General features: G+C 47.6%; 1 protein-coding gene across 2 annotated transcripts; it reads right to left on the reverse strand.

Annotated features, from left to right (window-relative positions):
• Positions 1-4,169: 4,169 nt before the first annotated feature.
• On the reverse strand, positions 4,170-20,053 carry PRNP (prion protein). 2 transcript variants are annotated; one of them, XM_058684980.1, is made up of 3 exons: positions 19,868-20,031; positions 17,094-17,191; positions 4,170-6,537 (listed from the first exon to the last, which is right to left on the reverse strand). In XM_058684980.1, exon 3 carries the CDS (start codon positions 6,525-6,527, stop codon positions 5,745-5,747), a length of 783 nt encoding a protein of 260 aa, XP_058540963.1. In that variant the 5' UTR covers positions 6,528-6,537; positions 17,094-17,191; positions 19,868-20,031; the 3' UTR covers positions 4,170-5,744. The 2 variants fall into 2 exon arrangements, with proteins under 2 accessions (XP_058540963.1, XP_058540964.1); XM_058684981.1 differs by lacking the exon at positions 17,094-17,191 and having other exon boundaries at positions 19,868-20,053.
• Between the last annotated feature and the right edge of the window lie 711 nt (positions 20,054-20,764).

Raw genomic sequence — 20,764 nt, forward strand, 5'->3', positions numbered from 1 at the left:
TGACTGTATTTGGAGGTGAAGCCTTTAAAGAGTTAATTCAAAGTTAAGTAACAATGAGGCCGTGACTGCTGTCCTTATGGAAAGAGATTAGACCCTGACACACAGAGGGAAGACCCCGTGAGGTCAAGGGAGAAGACGGCCATGTCTAAGCCAAGGAGAGAGTCCTCAGGAGAAACCATCCCAGCTGAAGACTTGATCTCAGACTTCCAGCCTCCACAACTACGAGGAAATTAATTTCTGTTTCTTTTAAGCCACCCAGTATGTGGCAATTTGTTCTGGCAGTTCTAAAAACCTAAAAGCGATGGTATAGTCAGCAAGGAAGGCAATGAAAATGGGGTGTTGGAGTGACCGGGTCAAGCAAGGGCGCGAAGGGATATGGAGTCACTGAAGACTGGTACCTTTGTCCAATACAAAAGTTAAGACAATGAGCTTGTTTTTGCTTATTTGTTTGTTGTTTGTTTTTAGAGAGGGAGGGAGGGAGGAAAGGGGCAGATTTGCCAGGACAGTTAGGGAGTCCGGGCTCCCAACCCACACTCACTCTGGCGGCCTGTACCTTGGGGGCTCCAGGAGGTGACCCATGCTCTAGGGGACCATGGTTTAATTGGAGGGGTCCACCACCTGTGAACAACCTTTGGGCCTGGCTGAAGATCCCCCCTGAAATAATGCTACGGGGCCACGTATGGGACAGTGAGCAACAGAGGGTCTGTTCAGGGGAGGAGGAATGTTGGACCCAGCTTGCTTTTAGGATTGCAGACCCTTCCTCCAGGTTCTGCTTGGGGTCAGCTAAGTCCCCTGAAGCTGGAGCTCCGTGGGAGACCAGGGGGCACCATTCACAGAGGCCGTGAGCTGTGCACAGTGCCTCAGGCCTGGGACCTCTGAGCCGAACCATTAAATATCACCGCAAACCAAAGGCGAAGTGTTTCCACAATATACTTTGAGGAACACGCTATTTGTGTGACCTTGGACAAGTGACAGAATGTCTCTGGGTATCAGGTTTCTAAAATAGGGATCTTATGAAGATCAGATAAGGCCTTTCATGCCCAGTGCCATGCGTGAAGCTGTACTGAAGTCTGAGAAAACACTAGATCCCTGAAGGCCTAATGGCCAGGCTGGTATGTGCCCAGAGAGGAATTAAAAATAGTCATTACAGATCTTTTTCTCCTTATAAAAGCAGTATTTGGTCACTGTAAATTTCTGGAAAATAGAAAAATAGAAAAATAAAAACTCACCTGTTATCTACACCCAGCAATAAGCACTTTAACATTAAGGCCTGTGTATTTCTGGTATTTTCTTTTTCTGTGTGTTTCTATATTTTATTTCTTTGTCTTATAAAAAATGGATAGGTTCTTATAGGTTCATACTCTGATTTTCACTTAAAATCGTGTTATGCACACTTATGTAACAAACAATTCTTTTGAAGTGTGATAGTTGCAATGCAGCATTCTGTTGCACAGAAGCAACTGTAATGTAAAAAAATGGCAGTAATTCTGGTTCACTATTATTATTATTTGGTTTTTTAATGTTTGTTCTTGAGAGAGAGACAGAGAGAGAGTGTGAGCAGGGGAGGGGCAGAGAGAGAGGGAGGCACAGAATCTGAAGCAGGCTCCAGGCTCTGAGCTGTCAGCACGGAGCCCAATATGAGGCTCGAACCTACGAACCATGACATGATGGCCCAAACCAAAGTTGGATGCTTAGCGGACTGAGCCACCCAGGTGCTCCCACTATTACTGAGCCAGAACTTCACAGGGCCAGTCCTGGCCTGTCTGAGAATTTACAGACACTTGCATGGCTTGAGGACATTTGACAAACTAATGACTCTTGCAAAATCCTTCCCTAGTTTGCCCTAGAAGCCTGAGGGAAGGGCTGCTGCTAACAGCTGCAGGCCCTGGAGGAAGAAAAGAGTCCAAAGGACAGCTTGCAGCCTGTGGCTGCCCTCTCCTCTCTCCACCTGGATCCAGCCAGCACTTTGTAGGGACCTCAGGTTCGTGGGTGTGGGCACCGGGGCCCACGTATCCAAGTTCTTTCTGAGCTCCCTTCCCCCACAGCCACCCCTGGCTATCTTTCTGACATTGAGGTGTGTATACCCACGGTGTCCACCTGTGGAAGGTCGAGCAGATAAGAGGACTGTGTGAACCTTGGAAGTTGGTTTGGGGCCATTTGGTGGAGAATTCCAGCATCCTTGGTACTCAGAATCTAGTCTAGGAAAGGGGGGCAGTGGACTCTACGTGTAGGCCTAGAAGGGGACCCTTTGAAGTACACAGCGAGGGCAGAGGCCCCAGAGCTCCAGCCTGAGGGCTATGAGAAGCCAGTGTCTCATGTGGCCTGGGAGGGGGTGGGACAGTGATGGGCCCTCCGAGGCCTAACTCCCTGTCCCATTTGGCAAGGCCGGAGTCTGGGGAAGCTCAGGTTCTGGCTGAGATTAAGGCTCCCACTATGGTGGGAAGCAATACAAACCCAAATTTCCATCCAAAGCAGCGGACACTTACTTATTTGGTCTCAGCCCCAGAGAGGTGGGAAACACAAGTTGACACGTGACACTTCCCCAGAAGAAACCTCTCTGGGAGTTAGAATCAGTTAAGTCAATTGTTTTCAAATTGTTTTTTTCCTTTCTTTTTTTAAATGTTTATTTTTGAAAGAGAGAGACAGAGTGGGAGAGACAGTGAGTGGGGGAGGGGCAGAGAGAGAGAGGGAGACACAGAATCTGAAACAGGCTCCAGGCCCTGAGCTGTCAGCACAGAGCCCAATGTGGGGCTAGAACTCATGAACCGTGAGATCATGACCTGAGCCTAAATCGGACGCTTAACCACTGAGCTACCCGGGTGCTTTTTTTTTTTTTTTTAAGAGAAAATTCTTTTAGCACAACTCACAGGAGTTGGGAAGTAACGAAGAAAATACGGGGCCTGAGGTACATGGTATATCAGGGACTTTGGCTCTCTGAGTATCTATGCTTTGGACATTTGAAGTCTTCTCAGCGGGTCACTCTTGAGAAACTATGATCGACAGGTAATGAAGTTTATTTTTTTCTTTTTCAACGTTTTTTAATTTATTTTTGGGACAGAGAGAGACAGAGCATGAACGGGGGAGGGTCAGAGAGAGAGGGAGACACAGAATCGGAAACAGGCTCCAGGCTCCGAGCCATCAGCCCAGAGCCCGACGCCGGGCTGGAACTCACGGACCGCGAGATCGTGACCTGGCTGAAGTCGGACGCTTAACCGACTGCGCCACCCAGGCGCCCCTGAAGTTTATTTTTAAAGAATTAGGAAAATGGCCCAAACTGAAAATAGTTCCAGAAATTTTTATGTTCAGATTAAGTTTGAGGCTTACTCATGGATGAGTCATGCTTTTGAAACTTAGGTGTCCACTCCAGCAGTTTTGTGAGCGATAGGGTTCCGACGCGTGGACTTCTTTCTTGCCGTTTTTAGTACAAAGTTGATGCTGCGATCGCTACTGGATATTGGCATTTCCTAAGGTATTAACAAATACTGTGAGTTCAACCACCGTCATTTCTGTGATTACTTCCTGCTCTTGGTAAACTACAGTTGTGAGAGAAAGCCTGCCTTGGAAAATGGAGAGAAGAGAAGCACGGGGCGGGGGGCGGGGGGGGGGGGTGTCCCTTACACTTGTGAGGAGCACAGGAAAAAGAGTATGGGACTTGAAGCACTGTGACAAACGAGTGGCCTTTGTGGACCTGAGGTGTTAAATTTCAGCCCAAAGGGAGGGACTGACCCTGGGGCTCCCAGGGTCTGGGAGATTTTATGAGCTGAGACTGGGGGTGAGAGGGGTGTGTGTGTGGGGGATAATCAAGTTGGTACCTGAGAGCCTGTTCAGTTCCAATTTAGTCAAGAAAATCCTCTATTTCAAAAATCCAGGACAGAAAAGCAGCTTCCAGAGTGCCAGGACTGTCTTCCTCCCCTGCAATAGTGCCTTTGGCATCTACCCAGTGCCAAGGACACTCAAGATATTTGCAGAAAAAATGAAAAGGTAGCCGGGAGCAGCTGGCATGCGTGCCCGGAGCACAGCTAAGGGCAGGATCGCGAGCGGGTGCAGGAGACACTGGTCACCACAGGGGCGTGGGGACTGCACGAGCCGCTTTGTTCCAGTTCACCCCCACAATGACCCTGCCGACACAGGGCAAGGTGGAGAACATCACTGCCAACACCACAACACGCTCACTTAGCTCCTGTTTAATTCTGGTCCAGATATAGAACATTTATACAATTTTTTATACAAGTGCATGCAAAGTTACAAATATAGAAAATATAAAGTACATGCATATTTCAAAGATCCACCATGGATCTTTATACAAAACTATTCAGTGCACATGTAAGCCTGAGGACCACGCAAAAGGGTTTTCTATGTATTAAGTATTTAGTACCTTACAAAAACAGGTGGTACAATAGATCAGATAGATGTTAACTCCTCTAACCCAAATTTCTATGTTGGTCATACACAATATATATATATATATATATATATATATATATATATATATAATTTTTTTTTTTTTTTTTTTTACATCAAATACCTGCACAGTGCAAGCCAGTAACATTGCAGGACGGTAATTTATCAGCTAGGTGACAATAATGAATGATCCAGACAATAATTTTACCTTAAATAACAGTAACAGAATTCTTTTTTTCCACTCTGAATGGATATTTCTGTCATCTGCCACCTAAGGTATTTTTGGGGATGGCCAAACCAGGACTTGACGCAATTCTGGCTTTTGACAGTTATGACACAGCAATGGAGAAATGCGAGCACTTCTTTTGTCTACTAATCATTTTCTTCATTGTGTAATGCTCTGGGAGAACGGTATTTTCACGCTGCATCTTCCTCTATGTCAAAATGGTTCTGGTTCCCAGGTAAATGACCAAAGATTTGCTCTCAGCGCCCAGAAAGTGGTGCAATTTTTTACTGCCCTACTTCTCTACAGTTTAGGTTGTGAAAGAAAGGAATGCCACGAGTAGGCGCTTTAAACCTCCAAGCCGGGAGCTCGCCTCCAAGGGCACCAAGTATTGGGCTATCTTTTAGTCTTTTTGTGTTGTTGGTTACGCGCGTTCCCTGTGAAAACCTCGTCTGCCGAGGTCTAGTGCCTCTTGACACGATAGCTGCTGTGTAGCCCACACTGCAAAATGCAAGACTCTGTCCCAGCTCTGTGCAGACACAGGGCACGTGCTCTCTGGCGCGCTGAGCCTGGGCCCAGGAGCTAAGGATCTCTAGTTTTGTTTTTTGAATGAGCATCATGTGGCCATGATACTCAAATTTGGCAGAAATGCTCTCTGAACGGGGAAATGTAGTCAGGTTCTCTTAAAACGGGTGAGAAAAATGTCCCACGTTGCCGTGAAATCACGGCTAAGATGGGGCATTAGTGTACTGAGCTCTAGCTGGGGAAGGAGCCGGAGGTATTCAGGCGAAGGTACTTGAAGGCTGTTTTGAGAATCGATTTCGCCTCAATCTGCCGCACTAGACAAAAAAAGGAGCCCTAGATCAACCCATGATTATTTGTTGTTGTTATTCCCAGCCCAGCACTAGCACTGGCCCACGAAGGACTCAATCCCTCGGGGCTCGAATCAATAGCATCCTGGGTCTGCTCTACATTTCCCGGGGCCATCGGTGCCAAGGGTATTAGCCTATGGGCGATAGAGAAGCAGGAATGAGACACCATCACTACAGGGCTGTAGGTAGACACCCCCTCCCCCAACCCGTGAAAGATGAAGAAGATGGGGAAGACGGCAAGGCCGCCCTCAACCCCCGATCAGGAGGATGAGGAGCGAGAGGAGGAGAATCACGGGAGGCGGGGAGAAGAGGATGGCGCTCGCCCCTCTTTGGTAGTAGGCCTCGGACTCTTTCTGGTACTGGGTGACGCACATCTGCTCCACCACGCGCTCCATTATCTTCATGTCGGTCTCCGTGAAGTTCTCCCCCTTGGTGGTGGTGGTGACCGTGTGCTGCCTGACCGTGATGTTGACGCAGTCGTGCACAAAGTTGTTCTGGTTGCTGTACTGATCCACTGGCCTGTAGTACACTTGGTTGGGGTAGCGGTACATGTTTTCACGGTAGTAACGGTCCTCGTAGTCGTTGCCAAAATGAATGAGGGGCCGGTTCATGGCACTCCCCAGCATGTAGCCGCCGAGGCCCCCCACTACCGCCCCGGCTGCCGCGGCTCCTGCCATGTGCTTCATGTTGGTTTTCGGCTTACTGGGTTTGCCCCACTGACTGTGGGTGCCACCACCTTGACCCCAGCCGCCGCCGGCGTGGGGCTGTCCCCAGCCGCCGCCGGCGTGGGGCTGTCCCCAGCCGCCGCCGGCGTGGGGCTGACCCCAGCCGCCGCCGGCGTGGGGCTGACCCCAGCCGCCGCCGCCCTGGGGTGGGTAACGGTTGCCTCCAGGACTGCCCTGCCCTGGGTACCGGCTCCCCCCAGTGTTCCATCCTCCACCAGGCTTCGGCCGCTTCTTGCAGAGGCCCACGTCACTCCATGTGGCCACAAACAGAACCAGGATCCAGCCGCCTATGTGGCCTTTCACCATGACGATGTATCTGCAAAATGAGAAGGGCGTCAGCATCTTACCTTCATGTTGGAACCACTCGGCGCTTGCTGCGTAATGAATGAACGCTCGAATGAGAGCGTCTGCATGTCGGTCACAAAGGCTCTCCACTCCTACCTCTCCTCTGTGGCACTTATGACAAAAGTAATGTCAAATAAAGCGTTAACACAGCTTTGTCCTTCTCTAAGGACAAATTTGTCCTTCAGATCATTTCTGGCTCTGTTTCCTGGAAACCTGATAGCGATGGAATGTTAGCAATGTTGCTTATGGTAAAAATAACCCGATTGATAAAGTGCGTCTGGTGGGTCTGCCATAGCTTTGAGCATCCCTAGAGGGGTGATTGCTGTAACCAGGCATGTCCTTGTAGGAACCCTGGAAGCAGTGCCCCTTTGGGGCTGTCACGAGGGACGCCAGATCCTGCAAGGTCTGGGGCTTCTATGTGAAGGGGAACTCTTCACCCACCAATACGGGCCTCATTCCCTTGCACCCAAGGAGTTACTTGTAGGGGCTGGGAGTGGAGGCAAGTCCCTGGCTGCTGTGTGGACTGCTACGAGGATCCTGGTGTGGCTCCTTCTGGAACCTTCTGGGAACTTGGTGTGGCCCCTATGGAAGTCTTGTGAGCTAGGGAGCACCCCCCGACCCCCCCCCCCCACCCCGGTTGAGTTTGCAGTAATTAAATGACTTTGAAAATCGCTGGTTCATGTCTTCTTTCATCTGCGGGAATGAATGTCAGCAGGGAGCGAGTCCTGTTTGTTGCTCTCTCCTTGGGACCTGGGGTGGCACCTGGCAGAGCAGGCCCACGATAGGTGTTTGTGCGTGAAGGAATTCATACCCTCACAACGTGTAAGTGCCGGCAAGAATCTCCTCAAAGTAATTCTCAATACAACAGTTTTTGGAAACGGGAAACATGCAGGATCTTGCAAGCCTGCTTGTCAATTCATCTTTTCTTCTATAAAAAGGGCTGTTCAAAGCAGGTCAAAAATGGCCGTGTCCACAAAATTTGCAGATACTCAGTACTGAATGAGTTTTAGTTCGGCATTTAATGGCTTATGAGTGACTTATTTTCTAACTGTTGGTACAAAAGAAACCGGTCTCACATACAATGACCAGCACAGCTTAGGACTAAACCAGCCACGTATCCTGGATAATGATTGATGACCCTCTACAGAATGCACGTTCATCAAACTAAAAACCTCCCTTCCGATTAAATACCTTATTTCCCCTGGATGCTCCATTCCAAGCGCAGAGATCAAAGACACACACACACACATGCAGGGGAAGGAGAACGATGCAGTAAGTAAATGAATTCACATCTTGTTTATGCTTCTACTATCATTACTGAAAATCTCGGTGGCCATAAGTGAATAAAAATATATCTGAAAGTTACAAGCCAAGTTCAACTGCTCAGATCATGCCAGTCAGGATTTTTGGAGGCTCTTCTGGGTAGGGTTAGAGGGGCAGGGTCCTGAGACACGTCGGCTGGCCTTCTTCTGGCACCCTCAGCACGAGTCCCCGGTGCCCAGCCTTCTACAAGCCTGCTCCCCTGGGGTATTCTTCACTTGCACACAGGCTCCAGCTCTCGGCCTCCGTGCTGCCCACACTTCTGCTCACACACTGCAGGGAACTGAACTAGGGGAGTGTCGCCCCAGTCAACATTTCCCAATTTAATGGAGTTTTAGGTCAACAACTACTTTGTTCACCCCAATGAGCCAAACCCAGCCAACACCGTGGAGTTATTCTTGAATTTCCTCTTTCTCACAGGACACGATGATTCTACCAGCAAATCTTATCAGCTCTATACTGAAAATAAATCCTAAATCCCAAAACCACTCACATTTCCCGACACTACTTAGTATCCTGAGTGAAGCATCTACTGCTCCTGGACGGGCTCTTTCAACAGCCTCCAACCAGCCTCCCTGCTTTCCTCAGGCCCCCACTGTGTGTTCTCTACTCAGCAGCCCAGGGCTCTTCCCTTCCCCCCAAGTAGCACTCCTTCATGCCCAGGGTAAGACCCCAAGTCCTGACCATGCCGGCGGGGCCCCACATGACCTTGCCTCTCTGGTCTCCTCCTGCTCCCCAGACTTAATAAGCACTTTCCCATCTCAGGGCCTTTGCACCTGCTGCTCCCAGGACTGGAAGGTTCTCCCTCCACAGTTACTCATGTGGCTCAAGTTTGCTCTAATGTCACCTCTGCAGGGCTGCCCATGACACTCTACCTAAGCCAGCACCCTGCATCCTATCCCCTTATCCTGCTTCATTTTTTTGGGGGGGGAAAGGGGGGAGGAAGAGAGAAAGAAAGAGAGAGAGAGAGAGAGAGAGAGAGAGAGAGAATCCCAAGCAGGTGCCATGCTCATCACAGAGCTTGATGTAGGGCTCAGTCTCATGACCACGAGATCATGACCTGAGCCGAAATCAAATGTCAGACCCTCAACGGACTGAGCTGCCCAGGCGCCCCTCCTGCTTCATTTTTCTCCAGAGCAGGGATGCTTACTTGACATCTACGATTTATTATTTGCTTCCTGTTCACCATCTCCATGGGAGTGCAGGCCACCCCAGGGCGGGAGTTTTGTTTTGTTCACAGCTGGGCCCCAGGTGCGTAAACACAGTGCCTGGCTTACACAATAAATGCTGAGTGAATGGAGGAGTGTGAACACATCTGTTATAAAGCATAAGAAATAACCAAACTAAAAATCAAATTGTTACAAGAGTGAACCATATTTATGAATTTTCACAACACTCTTTCCTGCAATGGCTGGCTGTCTAACAACTACGATCCACTTATCTAAAGGTTGGCCTCGCCTGCCATCTGGACTCCGGCTGGATGGCGATGTTACCTGATATGGTTGAGGCAGCTGGAAAAGCAGGTAGCAAGGGAAGTAACACCGAGGCTGGCTTTGAACATGCCCTGCCCAAGGCTGTAAGAGTCCCAGCTCTATAAGTGCATGCAGGTATGTGAGCAGACGGTGACACCACATAGTAAAGGCGGCACAGAGAGGGACTCGGTCCTCGGGAGGCTAGGCACGGGACATGGAAGGGGGCACAGAGCATTCAGAGTGGAGACAGGCAGTGAGATAGAGTGTCAGCAGGACTGGGGGCCGCAGGTGGCTTCATCCAAGTGGGGCCTTCATGTGCAGCAGAGAGGCAGGCGGGGTCGGGCAGGAAAGGGCTTCACCAGCAAGCTGAGCAGACACCCCCACTGCCTTGGGACAGTCTACACCCATTGTTCCTGGTGCTAATATTAAGAGCACCCATTTCATTCTCGAGAGTGCCCCAGTATGTTAACACAGGCAGCCTAATTATAAGGCATATTAAGTAGTCTGGACTTGATCCTGAAAGTACTAAGGAGCCAGTGATGAGTTCTGGGTTCTCCCTGAGAAAGAACATTGTGGAGAATGGACTGGGGACTGTGTGTGTGTGTGTGTGTGTGTGTGTGTATGTGGACACAGGGAAACTAGTTTCAAGGCTACTGTAGTGATTGAGGTAAAAGATGGAGGCCTTGCCAGGGAAGGAGATGGTCTCCTTCCATGGATGGTGTGCGTTAGAAGGCAGCTTCTGGAGGACTTGGTGTTTGTTGTGGAGGATGGGAGCCTGGAAGAGTCGAAGTGGCACCCAGGCTTGTGGACTGGACAACTGCATGGACAGAACACAGAAGTGTGGGGCAGGTCTCGGGGGAGGTAAATGAGGGGCTTGGCTTTAGCAACACTCTTACCAAGCTGTGTGTGCCATGGCACACGTTGCTGCCCAGTACTTTATTAAAGCCAAATACTGGATAAACCAGGCTAATCACAGAATATCTGAGGACAAGACCATTTGGAGATGAGGATCAGTTGAGAACAACAAAAGCAACATTTAGTTATGAAAAGTTATTAAAAATAACAGCTACAGTTTGAAGTATAGAACCATTTCTAAAGGTAAGTGGGACTCAAAACTTACAGAAGACCTTGGAGAGTTTCTTTCTGTTTGTGATAAAATTGGGAAGATCTTCTATTATTTAATGCAAACCTCTCACTCTACAAATTAGGCTACCAAGATTCAGAGAAGTCAGGTGACAATAGCCATGATTACAGTGCCAGTTAGTAAAATCGCTGGGGATGGAGATTGGGATTCTGAGTCCCTGGCTGTGCTCGGATACTCTTCCTATAAGATACTCTCTGTGAACGGTCAGGTTGTAGCCCAATCCTCTGGTACATTTCAAGACATTAAGTATGTCAAAGGTCAACAGCTCTTTATCACTTTAAAAAAATACTCTTAGCAGACTAGGAATAGGAGGAAACTCCCCTAACCTGATAAACGTTATATAACAAAACCAGTAAACACACTTAGTGGATAGCCTCTGAAGGCACTCCTGTCCGAGATCGAAAATAAGACAAGGACGTCCATCATCACAGTACTGAAGGTCCCGTTCAATGCCATATGCAGAGACAAAGAAGTAGCCAGGGCAAGAAATGCAAGGAAAGAGCCAGCTGTCGTTATTTGCAGTTAAGGTGATCACACAACAGAAAACCCAACAGACTCATCAGAAATGACACGAGACCCAGTTCTAGAGTTCAGCAAGGCTGTGGGATACAAGACTGGCCTAGAAAAATCAACAGCATTTCTCTACACCAGCAGGAATTAACTAGAAAAAAAAAAAATCACAGTAGCGAAACCAAACTGTAAAATTTCCAGGAACGGATTTAACTGAGAAAAAATAAGACCGGGGAAACAATTTTTTAACTCCAATAAAGAACACTGACGATGATCTATAAAAATGGAAAGGTATTCATGGCTTTGACTGGGATGACTCAGTATTAGAAAGATATCTGTCAATGACCACCCCCCCCCCAAGTGAACCTATAATTTCAACCAAATGACAAAGTCTACCTGGATTTTTTGAGGAGTCCGATAAGCTTACAAGGTGAAGGAATGTCCATGAATAGCAAACTCCACCTTAAAAAGGAACAGAGAGGAATCTACTGCATCAGATATAAATCCTACTACAGAGCCATAGCAGTAGAGACCGCACAGTAGAAGTCTAGGAACAAACCAATAGACCAACGCGAGTAGAAGATAAACCCTTGAATATATACTTTAGCAGGGACTTGATATACAATAAAGCAGGTACCACAAACCATTGGAGAAAGGAAGGTTGTTCAGCAGGTGCTTCTGGGAAACCGAAGAAAAAATAAAACTGGATCCCTAACGCCACATGCAAGAGCAGACTCTAGATGGAATACAGACCCAGCTGTGAAAGGAAAAAGTAGGTCATTAGAAGAAGACACAGGGGTGCCTGGGTGGCTCAGTCGGTTAAGTGTAGGACTTTGGCTCAGGTCATGATCTCGCGGTCTGTGAGTTCAAGTGTGGGAAGCCTGCTTGGGATTCTCTCTCTCTCTCTCTCTCTCTCTCTCTCTCTCTGTTCCTCCCCTACTTGCTCTCTCTCTCTCAAAATAGATAAACTTAAAAAAAAAATAAAAGAAGAAAATACAGGTGTATGTCTATGTGACCTGGAGGAGGAGTAGGGAAAGGACTTTTCATTTTTTTTAATTAAAAAAAAATTTTTTTTAAATTTTATTTTAGAAAGAGACAGAGACGTGGGGGGTAGGAGGGAGGGGAGGGTGGGTGATGGGTATTGAGGAGGGCACCTTTTGGGATGAGCACTGGGTGTTGTATGGAAACCAATTTGACAATAAATTTCATATATTGAAAAAAAAAAAAAAAGAAAGAGACAGAGACAAAGCATGAGCAGGGGAGGGGCGGAGACAGAAGGAAACACAGAATCTTAAGCAGCTCCAGGTTCTGAGCTGTCAGCACAGAACCTGACATGGGGCTCGAACTCATGAACCGTGAGAGCAAAGCCAGAGTCAGACACCCAACTGACTGAGCCACCCAGGTGCCCCAAGGAAGGACTTTTTAAACAAAAAGCACACACCAAGAATAAGAATCTTATGACATGAAAGTTAAGGATTCTTGTTTAATGCTATGAAGAACACTACAGACAAAATTAAGAGAAGGAGTACATAATGGTAAAAAAAAAATATTTTTAGTATTTAAGACCAACAGAGTCTAGAACATTTCTAGAACTGACAAGGAATCCTTGCAAAGCAGTAAGAGACAGTAATTCCAACAGACAACAGGGCCACAAGATATAAAAACTGATCATTTATAAAAGAGGGAAAGCCAAAAGGGCATGAAAAGATATTCAAAATCATTAAGAATCAGATAAAATGGGACCAAAAAAAAAAAAAAAAAAGTCACTTACACTTGACACTCTAGCCGAAAAGAAAAAAATTACCAAACCAAACCAAAACCACAAGAGAGTTGGATGATGCCAAGAAGGCAGAGATGTGGGAATAAAGGAACCCATGTGACTATCAAAGGTGTGGGTGGTTTAACTGAACAGAAAGAATGAAAATAAATTAAATGATTATTCAACTCAAAAAAGAAGAAAACAGAAAATTTCAAAATACAACATCATAGTTATAAAGAAATAAGAGATGAAATTAGAACTTAAACCCAGAAAAATGAGGAATTTTTTTTCTTTCCTTCTTTCCTTCTTTCCTTCCTTCCTTCCTTCCTTCCTTCCTTCCTTCCTTCCTTCCTTCCTTCCTTCTTTTGATAGAGAGGGCGCAAGTAAGCAAGGGGCAGAGAGAGAGAGAAAGAGAGAGAGGAAGAGAGAGAGAGGAAGAGAGACAGAGAATCCCATGACAGACAGTCCCATGAGGGGCAGAGAGGGAGAGAGATGGCACAAGTGAACAAGGGACAGAGAGGGAGAGAGAAAGAGAATCCTATAAGGGACAGTCCCATGAGGAGCAGAGAGAGAGAAACTGGGAGGAAAGAAGGGAGGGAGAAAGAGAAAGAGAGAGAGAGGAGCGGGGCTCACTGGAAGCAAGGCTCGAACTTCTTTTTTTTTTTTTAATTTTTTTTTTCAACATTTTTTATTTATTTTTGGGACAGAGAGAGACAGAGCATGAACGGGGGAGGGGCAGAGAGAGAGGGAGACACAGAATCGGAAACAGGCTCCAGGCTCCGAGCCATCAGCCCAGAGCCCGACGCGGGGCTCGAACTCACGGACCGCGAGATCGTGACCTGGCTGAAGTCGGACGCTTAACCGACTGTGCCACCCAGGCGCCCCAAGGCTCGAACTTCTGAACAGTGAGATCACTGCCTGAGTCAGATGCTCAACCAACTGAACCACTCAGGTGCCCCAAGGAATTTCTAAATAAAATCAAATGACTTGAAAACGTAATAGAAACACAAGCACACACCACTACACAGAGCCACATGGGGAATTGGAAAGGCAAAATAACCTTAGAAAAGGAAGCCTTTAGGGGCACCTGGGTGGCTCAATCGGTTAAGCGTCTGACTTCGGCTCAGGTCATGATCTCGCGGTTTGTGGGTTGGAGCCCCGCACTGGGCTTCATGCTGACAGCTCAGAGCCTGAAGCTGCTTTGGATTCTGTGTCTCCCTCTCTCTCTGCCCCTCCCTACTCAAGCTCTCTCTCTCTCTGCCTCTCAAAAATAAACATTGAAAAAAAATTAAAAAAAAAAAAAAAGGGAAGGCTTCAAAAGAGTAACAGCCCTCTATGTGTAGCTGTGTTCCATGAATTAAAATCTGTGGGATGGACTGCCTTTCTGTTAAAATATAAATTACAAATACTGACTTTAGAATTAATTCAGCCAACAAACATTTACGGAATAACTAGTATGGGCCAGTTTTTAAATAAATAGAAATTCTGAACTGACCACTAACCATAAGAGAAATGAAAGAAAAAGTTGTGAAAAATTATATAGTATAATGTAATATTTACAATACAACAACTCATTGATTCGTTCAACAAATATTTTTTTAAGTTTATTTATTTTGAGAGCGAGAGGAAGAGAGGGAGAGAGGGAGAGGGGGAGAAAGGGAGAAAGGGAGAGAGGGAGAGAGAGAGATCCGGGGAAGGGCAGAGAGAGACCGGGGGGGGGGGGGGGGGGGGGCGGAGAAAGAGAGAGAATCAGACCAACCGTGAGATCTCACCGTGAGATCATGACCTGAGCCAAAATCAAGAGGTGAACACTTAAACCGACTGGGCTACCCAGGCACCCCTCGTTCAACAAATATTTCCGTGTCTTCTAAGGTCCCAGCATTGTGTTAATTGCTGGAGACACAATGGCGAGTAAGATATTTAGCTTGGTGGGTGATGGCATCTAGTGAAATGGGCAAAACTGGTGGGGAGTCCTGCTTGGAGGGAAACCGAGAGCTGGGGTTTGGACATGTTAACTTGGCAACATCTATGAGAGGTTCAATTTAGGCAACTGTTTTAAGAACCTGGAGCCCAGCAGAGAGAACGGTTAGAGTGTCTTTACCTGAGCAACAGCGTCTAGAGCCAAGGGCTGATAAAGGGCCGAGACTGAAACCCCAGCACTTCCAGTGTAGGGCTCACGCCCTTAGTCACCCAGCCTCCACCAATATAGGTGCCAAAATCCAGCAGAAAATACCGCCAAACTGATTTTGGCAGTTAGTAAAAGAAGAATACACTGTGACCAATAAGGATTATTTTAGGAATGCGAGGATGGCTCAAAATCAGTAAATCTATTAATAGGTTAAAGAAATAAAACTGTAGGGGCGCCTGGGTGGCGCAGTCGGTTAAGCGTCCGACTTCAGCCAGGTCACGATCTCGCGGTCCGTGAGTTCGAGCCCCGCGTCAGGCTCTGGGCTGATGGCTCGGAGCCTGGAGCCTGTTTCCGATTCTGTGTCTCCCTCTCTCTCTGCCCCTCCCCCGTTCATGCTCTGTCTCTCTCTGTCCCAAAAATAAATAAAAAATGTTGAAAAAAAAAATTAAAAAAAAAAAAAAAAAAAAAAAAAAAAAGAAATAAAACTGTAAGATTCTCCGCAGATACTGAAAGTTTTCAATTAAAATCAACCACCAGGGGCGCCTGGGTGGCTCAGTCGGTTAAGCGTCCGACTTCAGCTCAGGTCACTATCTCTCGGTTTGTGAGTTTGAGCCCTGCGTCGGGCTCTGTACTGACAGCTCAGAGCCTGGAACCTACTTCAGATTCTGTGTCTCCGTCTCTCTCTGCCCCTCTCCCACTTGTGCTCTGTCTCTCTCTGTCTATCAAAAATAAATAAAGGTAAAAAAAAAAAAATCAACCTCCATTCTTATTTTTAAAAAGGCGGGGTTGGGGGTGGTGCCTGGGTGGCTCAGTCGGGTTAAGTATCTGACTCTTGATTTCAGTTCAGGTCAGGTCATGATCTCAAGGTTTGTGCGATCGAGCCCCATGCTGGGCTTTTTGCTGACAGCATGGAGCCTGCTTGGGATTCTCTTTCTCCCTCTCTGTCCCTCTGCCCACTCTCAAAATAAATAAATAAATAAATAAGTAAACAAACAAATAAGCATTAAAATAAATAACAGCATGTGGCCTTGGTGCATGAGCAGATGGCAAAGCAATGGAACTCGAGAGAAGGCATGTAAAAGATCCATGAATTACCCCATTTATACACAGGGATACGAGAGTCAGAGCTGGTAGGAACTAGCCTAATGGTCATGTGCCAGGGGCCAAACTTCTAATACTTAGAACATGTTATAACTCGAAACTTAACTGGCTAAATTGGGAAGTGGCACCAAACAGCTTCCCCCACCCCCAAAGTCCCCGGGGAGATTCCTCATCTTACCAGGGCAAAGTAGAACCTTGTCCTATTTTCATCTTTTTGAGGTCACTGCCCCTTAAAGAATCTGACGCAAACTCGACAAGATTTTGCAAAAACACTTTGGGATGTGGGGTTTCATGGGTACCTGAGGCCCAGGTCTGGACTGAACAGGACCCCCAACCCGGTCCATCACCAGAACTGCCTGAAGCACTTTTAAAAAGCAACACTGCAGGTGCCTATCCCAGGCCCGGAGCCTGTGAGTGTCTAGCAATGGGATTTGGGGATTTATAGAAGCTACCCAGGGAACTGCACTCCCAACCAGGCTTCAGAGCTAGGTCCTCAGGAGCACAACGCTGAACCACATTTATAATGCTTTTCGTCAAGGGGCATGCTTCCCTGGCAGTGATCACACACACAGTTTAACAGTATTAAGTACAACACAGCTGAAGAAAAAGGATTAACAAACCGGAAAAAAATAAAATGCTCCCAACTGTAAGTCCTGCTACCCACACTATTCGCTGAGGATTATTTTCCAGTGCAGCACAGTCACTGGGTGAGATGCAGGGGCAATCTGAATGTTTAATACAAAGCAGTTCACAGCTGCTACAGGTGCCTTAGAAGAGGAAGTAAGATCTGAAAGGGAGAATGGAATTTTTTTTTTTTTTTAAATCTTTATTCATTTTTGAGAGACCAGTGTGAGCAGGGCACGGGTCAGAGAGGGAGCGAGATACAGAATCGGAAGCAGGCTCCGGGCTCCGAGCTGTCAGCACAGAGCCCGATGCGGGGCTCGAACTCACAGACCGTGAGATCATGACCTGAGCTGAAGTTAGACGCCCAACCGACTGAGCCACCCAGGCACCCCATCCAGACCCTTATTTTCTATGACAGTTGGACACTTTCAACCTTCAGAAGACCAAAGAGATTCCACAGGGTACATACGTCTGTCGTGGCTCAGCTGAGCTGGGATTGTGCCTCTGAGAAGACCGGCTGCTTCGGCTTGGCTAAAGTTATTCAGTTTTCAAATATATTCGGGAGTCCTTAAAAACAACAAAAAAGAAAAAACTAGAATTGATAAATAAATCTAAGAACTGATTCCTTAAAAGAAAAACCTAATATATATATTACTAAACTAATAAATCTACTCAAGAAAAAAATGAGACAATATTTGAAAAAAAAAAAAGAATGAGATCATTTTAAAAAGCAGCAAACAGGGGCACCCGGGTGGCTTAGTCAGTTAAGCGTCTGCCTTCAGCTCAGGTCATGATCTCGTGGTTAGAGAGTTCGAGCACCACATCCGGCTCTGGGCTGACAGCTCAGAGCCTGGAGTCGGCTCTGGATTCTGTGTCTCCCTCTCTCTCTGCCCTTCCCCCACTCGCACTCTTTCTCTCTCTCTCAAAAGTAAATAAACATTAAAAAAATAAAAATAAAAAGCAGCAAACAGGACACAGCTTTCCCTCCTTCACACACAGAAAGCTGTGGGTCTGTATCATTTTATATATTGAGACATATGTGACCAATTTAAAAAACTGTATTATTTAGTAAAAGCAAATACTAACAAAAAAGAACATTAAAATCACCTCTAACTTCTATTAAAATGTCCATTTTTTGGTGCTTTTACTTTCAGATTTTCCACATATGCATTCACATTTGAGTAGTTTTGAAACCTGCATTTTGACTTGTCAGTTTCCCCCATATATCAGAGGCTCCAAAATCATGACTTTTGATGGTTACATAATGTTCCTTCCAGTTAATGTGCCATGATTTTCTGAGCTACTGCCCTGCTGTTGTTTCCCAGTTGGTTCTAATTTTAGATCATTCTGCACCAATATGTGCCTGCTTCTGGCTTTTTTTCTTTTGTTTGCTTGTTTCTTCCATTGCAGGTAAATTCCCAGCAATAGGGTTTCTGGGTCACCATTTTAACTTCTTAATGAAAGCACTGCCAGATTGTTTTACAAAAAGTCTGCAATAATTCAGGACACCCAGAGGGGTGTGACTAGGAAAAGAATAAAGGTATATCACATAAATTTCACATAAGTTTCACATAAATTAATCTTGGCAACAAACTCGGATGCAGGTATCATTTCCTCTATCATTTCTTCTATTTTATGAATGGACTAGAGGACGATTATGACATTAGGTGACTCTCCAAAGTCAGGAAGTCGGTAGCAGGGCCATCTTTCTAACTCCAAAGCCCTGCCACACCTTTGGAAAACTGAATATTCAAGTTTCATGGCAGTTTTCTTTCTTTCTTTTTTTTTATTTTTAAGTAATCTCTATATACCCAAGGTGGAGTTCCAACTCACAACCCCAAGATCAAGAGTCACATGATGTACAGACTGAGCCAGCTAGGGGCCCCCTCATGGCAACTTTCTTCTAGGTGTTACTGTAACTATTACCGTTTTTGGTTTTGTTCATTTAATAGATGTAAAATGATAATCCAGACTTCCTTTAATTTGCATTTTATTGTGTAAATCGCTCATCATTTCGCCATTTTTCTATGATAATCTTGACATTTTCCTCTCACAAATATGAAAACCGTGTCAGATACAAAACACCCCCTAGCCCTCTGTTTTCCTTCCCTTTCCAGCTGGTTCTTTTTAAGAGCTCCCCGGTGGTCATGGAAGTTAAACTGTTCCCTATTGGTGATTTTTCGCTTTCTCCTTGAAGTCTGAGAGAGTTCTTCATTTTTCCAGAGGTCTGACCTCTTTATTCAATTTTCTGTTTCTATTTTTTTGGTAATTTGATTTGTAAACACCTTAATCCTATTCCACCTGGAGTTTTTCGCCAGGAAAAGGGAAACATCTCAGATGTTCAGCATGTGGGGAAGTGTTTATTAAACCGTGATGCTCTGAATGGAAGAAAAATACGCAACCATGACGATAGTCACGATCAACGCAGGAGCCGTGTGTCCCCGGCCACCTGGCACACCAGGCCTCGAGACCGGAGAGCCGGGCAACCCGAGGCCCCACCCCGCTGAGGGCCCCGCCCACGCCCACCCGCTCGGCCCACGCTCTACCGAGGGCTGGACTGGTGGGGCCGCCTCTCGGGGGGACCTCGCCGGCGAAGGGGGCCCCCAGGCGCCCGGACTCCCCTCCCGCCGAGGCCCTGGCTCCGGGCTGGCGCCCGCTCCCCACCCCCACTCCGCGCACCCTGGGGCGTCGGGTGGGGCCGGGCCCGGCGAAGGGCGTCCCCGGCCTCTGCCTGCCGGCGGGGAGGACGACCAAACGGCGAGCAGCCCGGAGCCCCGCGACCCCCCGGCGGCTCTGCCCGGAGCCGCTGGCGGGCCTTCTTGGGTTCCCCGGGCGCGTTTGCGCGAGGTGATCGCCATCACCTCGCCGGACTTTCGGCCCCTCGGGCCGCGAACACGCTCTGGGCAGGACGAGACACCGTAGCATATCGTCATCCCTCCCCAGGGGGCCAGGCCGGCCGCGTCCGCCGCCCCCAGCCCCAACCAGGAAAGCGAAACCAGGCGTTTTCGTCACCCGAAAACCCACGAGCACCCTGGGGCAGGCCGGACGCGCCCCGCGCCCGCAGGGAAGCCCCCTTCTCCTCACGGTCAAGGTCTGCCCCCGTCCCCCAAAGCCCCGGGTTCTCGCTCCCGGGTTCCGCGGCGCCTCCCCCTTCCCCCCCCACCCCCCCCCGCCGCACCCCGGTGCTCCGGACCCCCGCCCCCGCCCCGCGCTGGGAGTCGACCAGGCGACTGGTCTGTTTACCTGCCTCGGTAGCACAGGAGAAGCTCTCCGCGCCGCGGCTGTCAGCGACTGGCGCGGAGGCTGGCGAAGCGCACCGCCCAGGATGACGGCAGGGGCGGGGAAGGGGGCGGCGCGTGCACCAATGACCACGCGGTCTCAGGCGCGCTCCCGTGCGACGCGGGCGGGCGGCGGGGGTTTACTCCCGGAGGTGCGGACCTGCCAAGGGCTCCCGGGCGTCTGAGTCTCCCTGAAAGGCGTGTTGGGATTCGCTTAAACGCTTGCACCGGCTGATGCCACCTCCCGGTGTCATCACTCCCTGACGTTGCTCATTGACTGTAAAAATCATCTTTAAAAAGAAATTCGGCCCGAAGCCCCAACTCCCCCGTTACATAATGGAGAGAATGAGACGTTAGGGAATGAGAAAGCAATTTCTGGAACTTTGGTAGCCAGGAATTTCTAGAGAGGAAAAATTTTTTGCTACCTTGGGTTGAGCCCAGTTTTATGAATTTTCGCATAAATTCTTAAAATTTGAGGCCTAGGAAGAACATTGGCCATCATCGGTTCTTTGATTTACTCAGTTTCTGTTCCTTATTTTATGCAAGAGAGGTGATTTAGATTGTGACACGCACAGGGAAAAATGCACTCCATTTAATAAGTCCACTCACATCACCTGTGGTAAACAGACGCGTTCTGTTTATTATTATTCCTGTTCGCATTATTCCTGCTAAGAAATTAGGTAGAGATTTGTCTCATGTAAAAGATGGTCAGGGATGAAGTGATAGAAGGATGGGAGTTAAGGTTTGGGGAACCATCTAAATTATAACCCTGAACTGGGTCACTTTTAAAGTGAAATGGGCACCAGTATTAATTAAGTAGGTCAGTGGGCATAAACCAAGACTGCTGGGAAAAATGGGACAT

Source organism: Neofelis nebulosa, chromosome 9 (assembly GCF_028018385.1).
Source record: "Neofelis nebulosa isolate mNeoNeb1 chromosome 9, mNeoNeb1.pri, whole genome shotgun sequence".
Taxonomy (NCBI): Eukaryota; Metazoa; Chordata; class Mammalia; order Carnivora; family Felidae; genus Neofelis; species Neofelis nebulosa.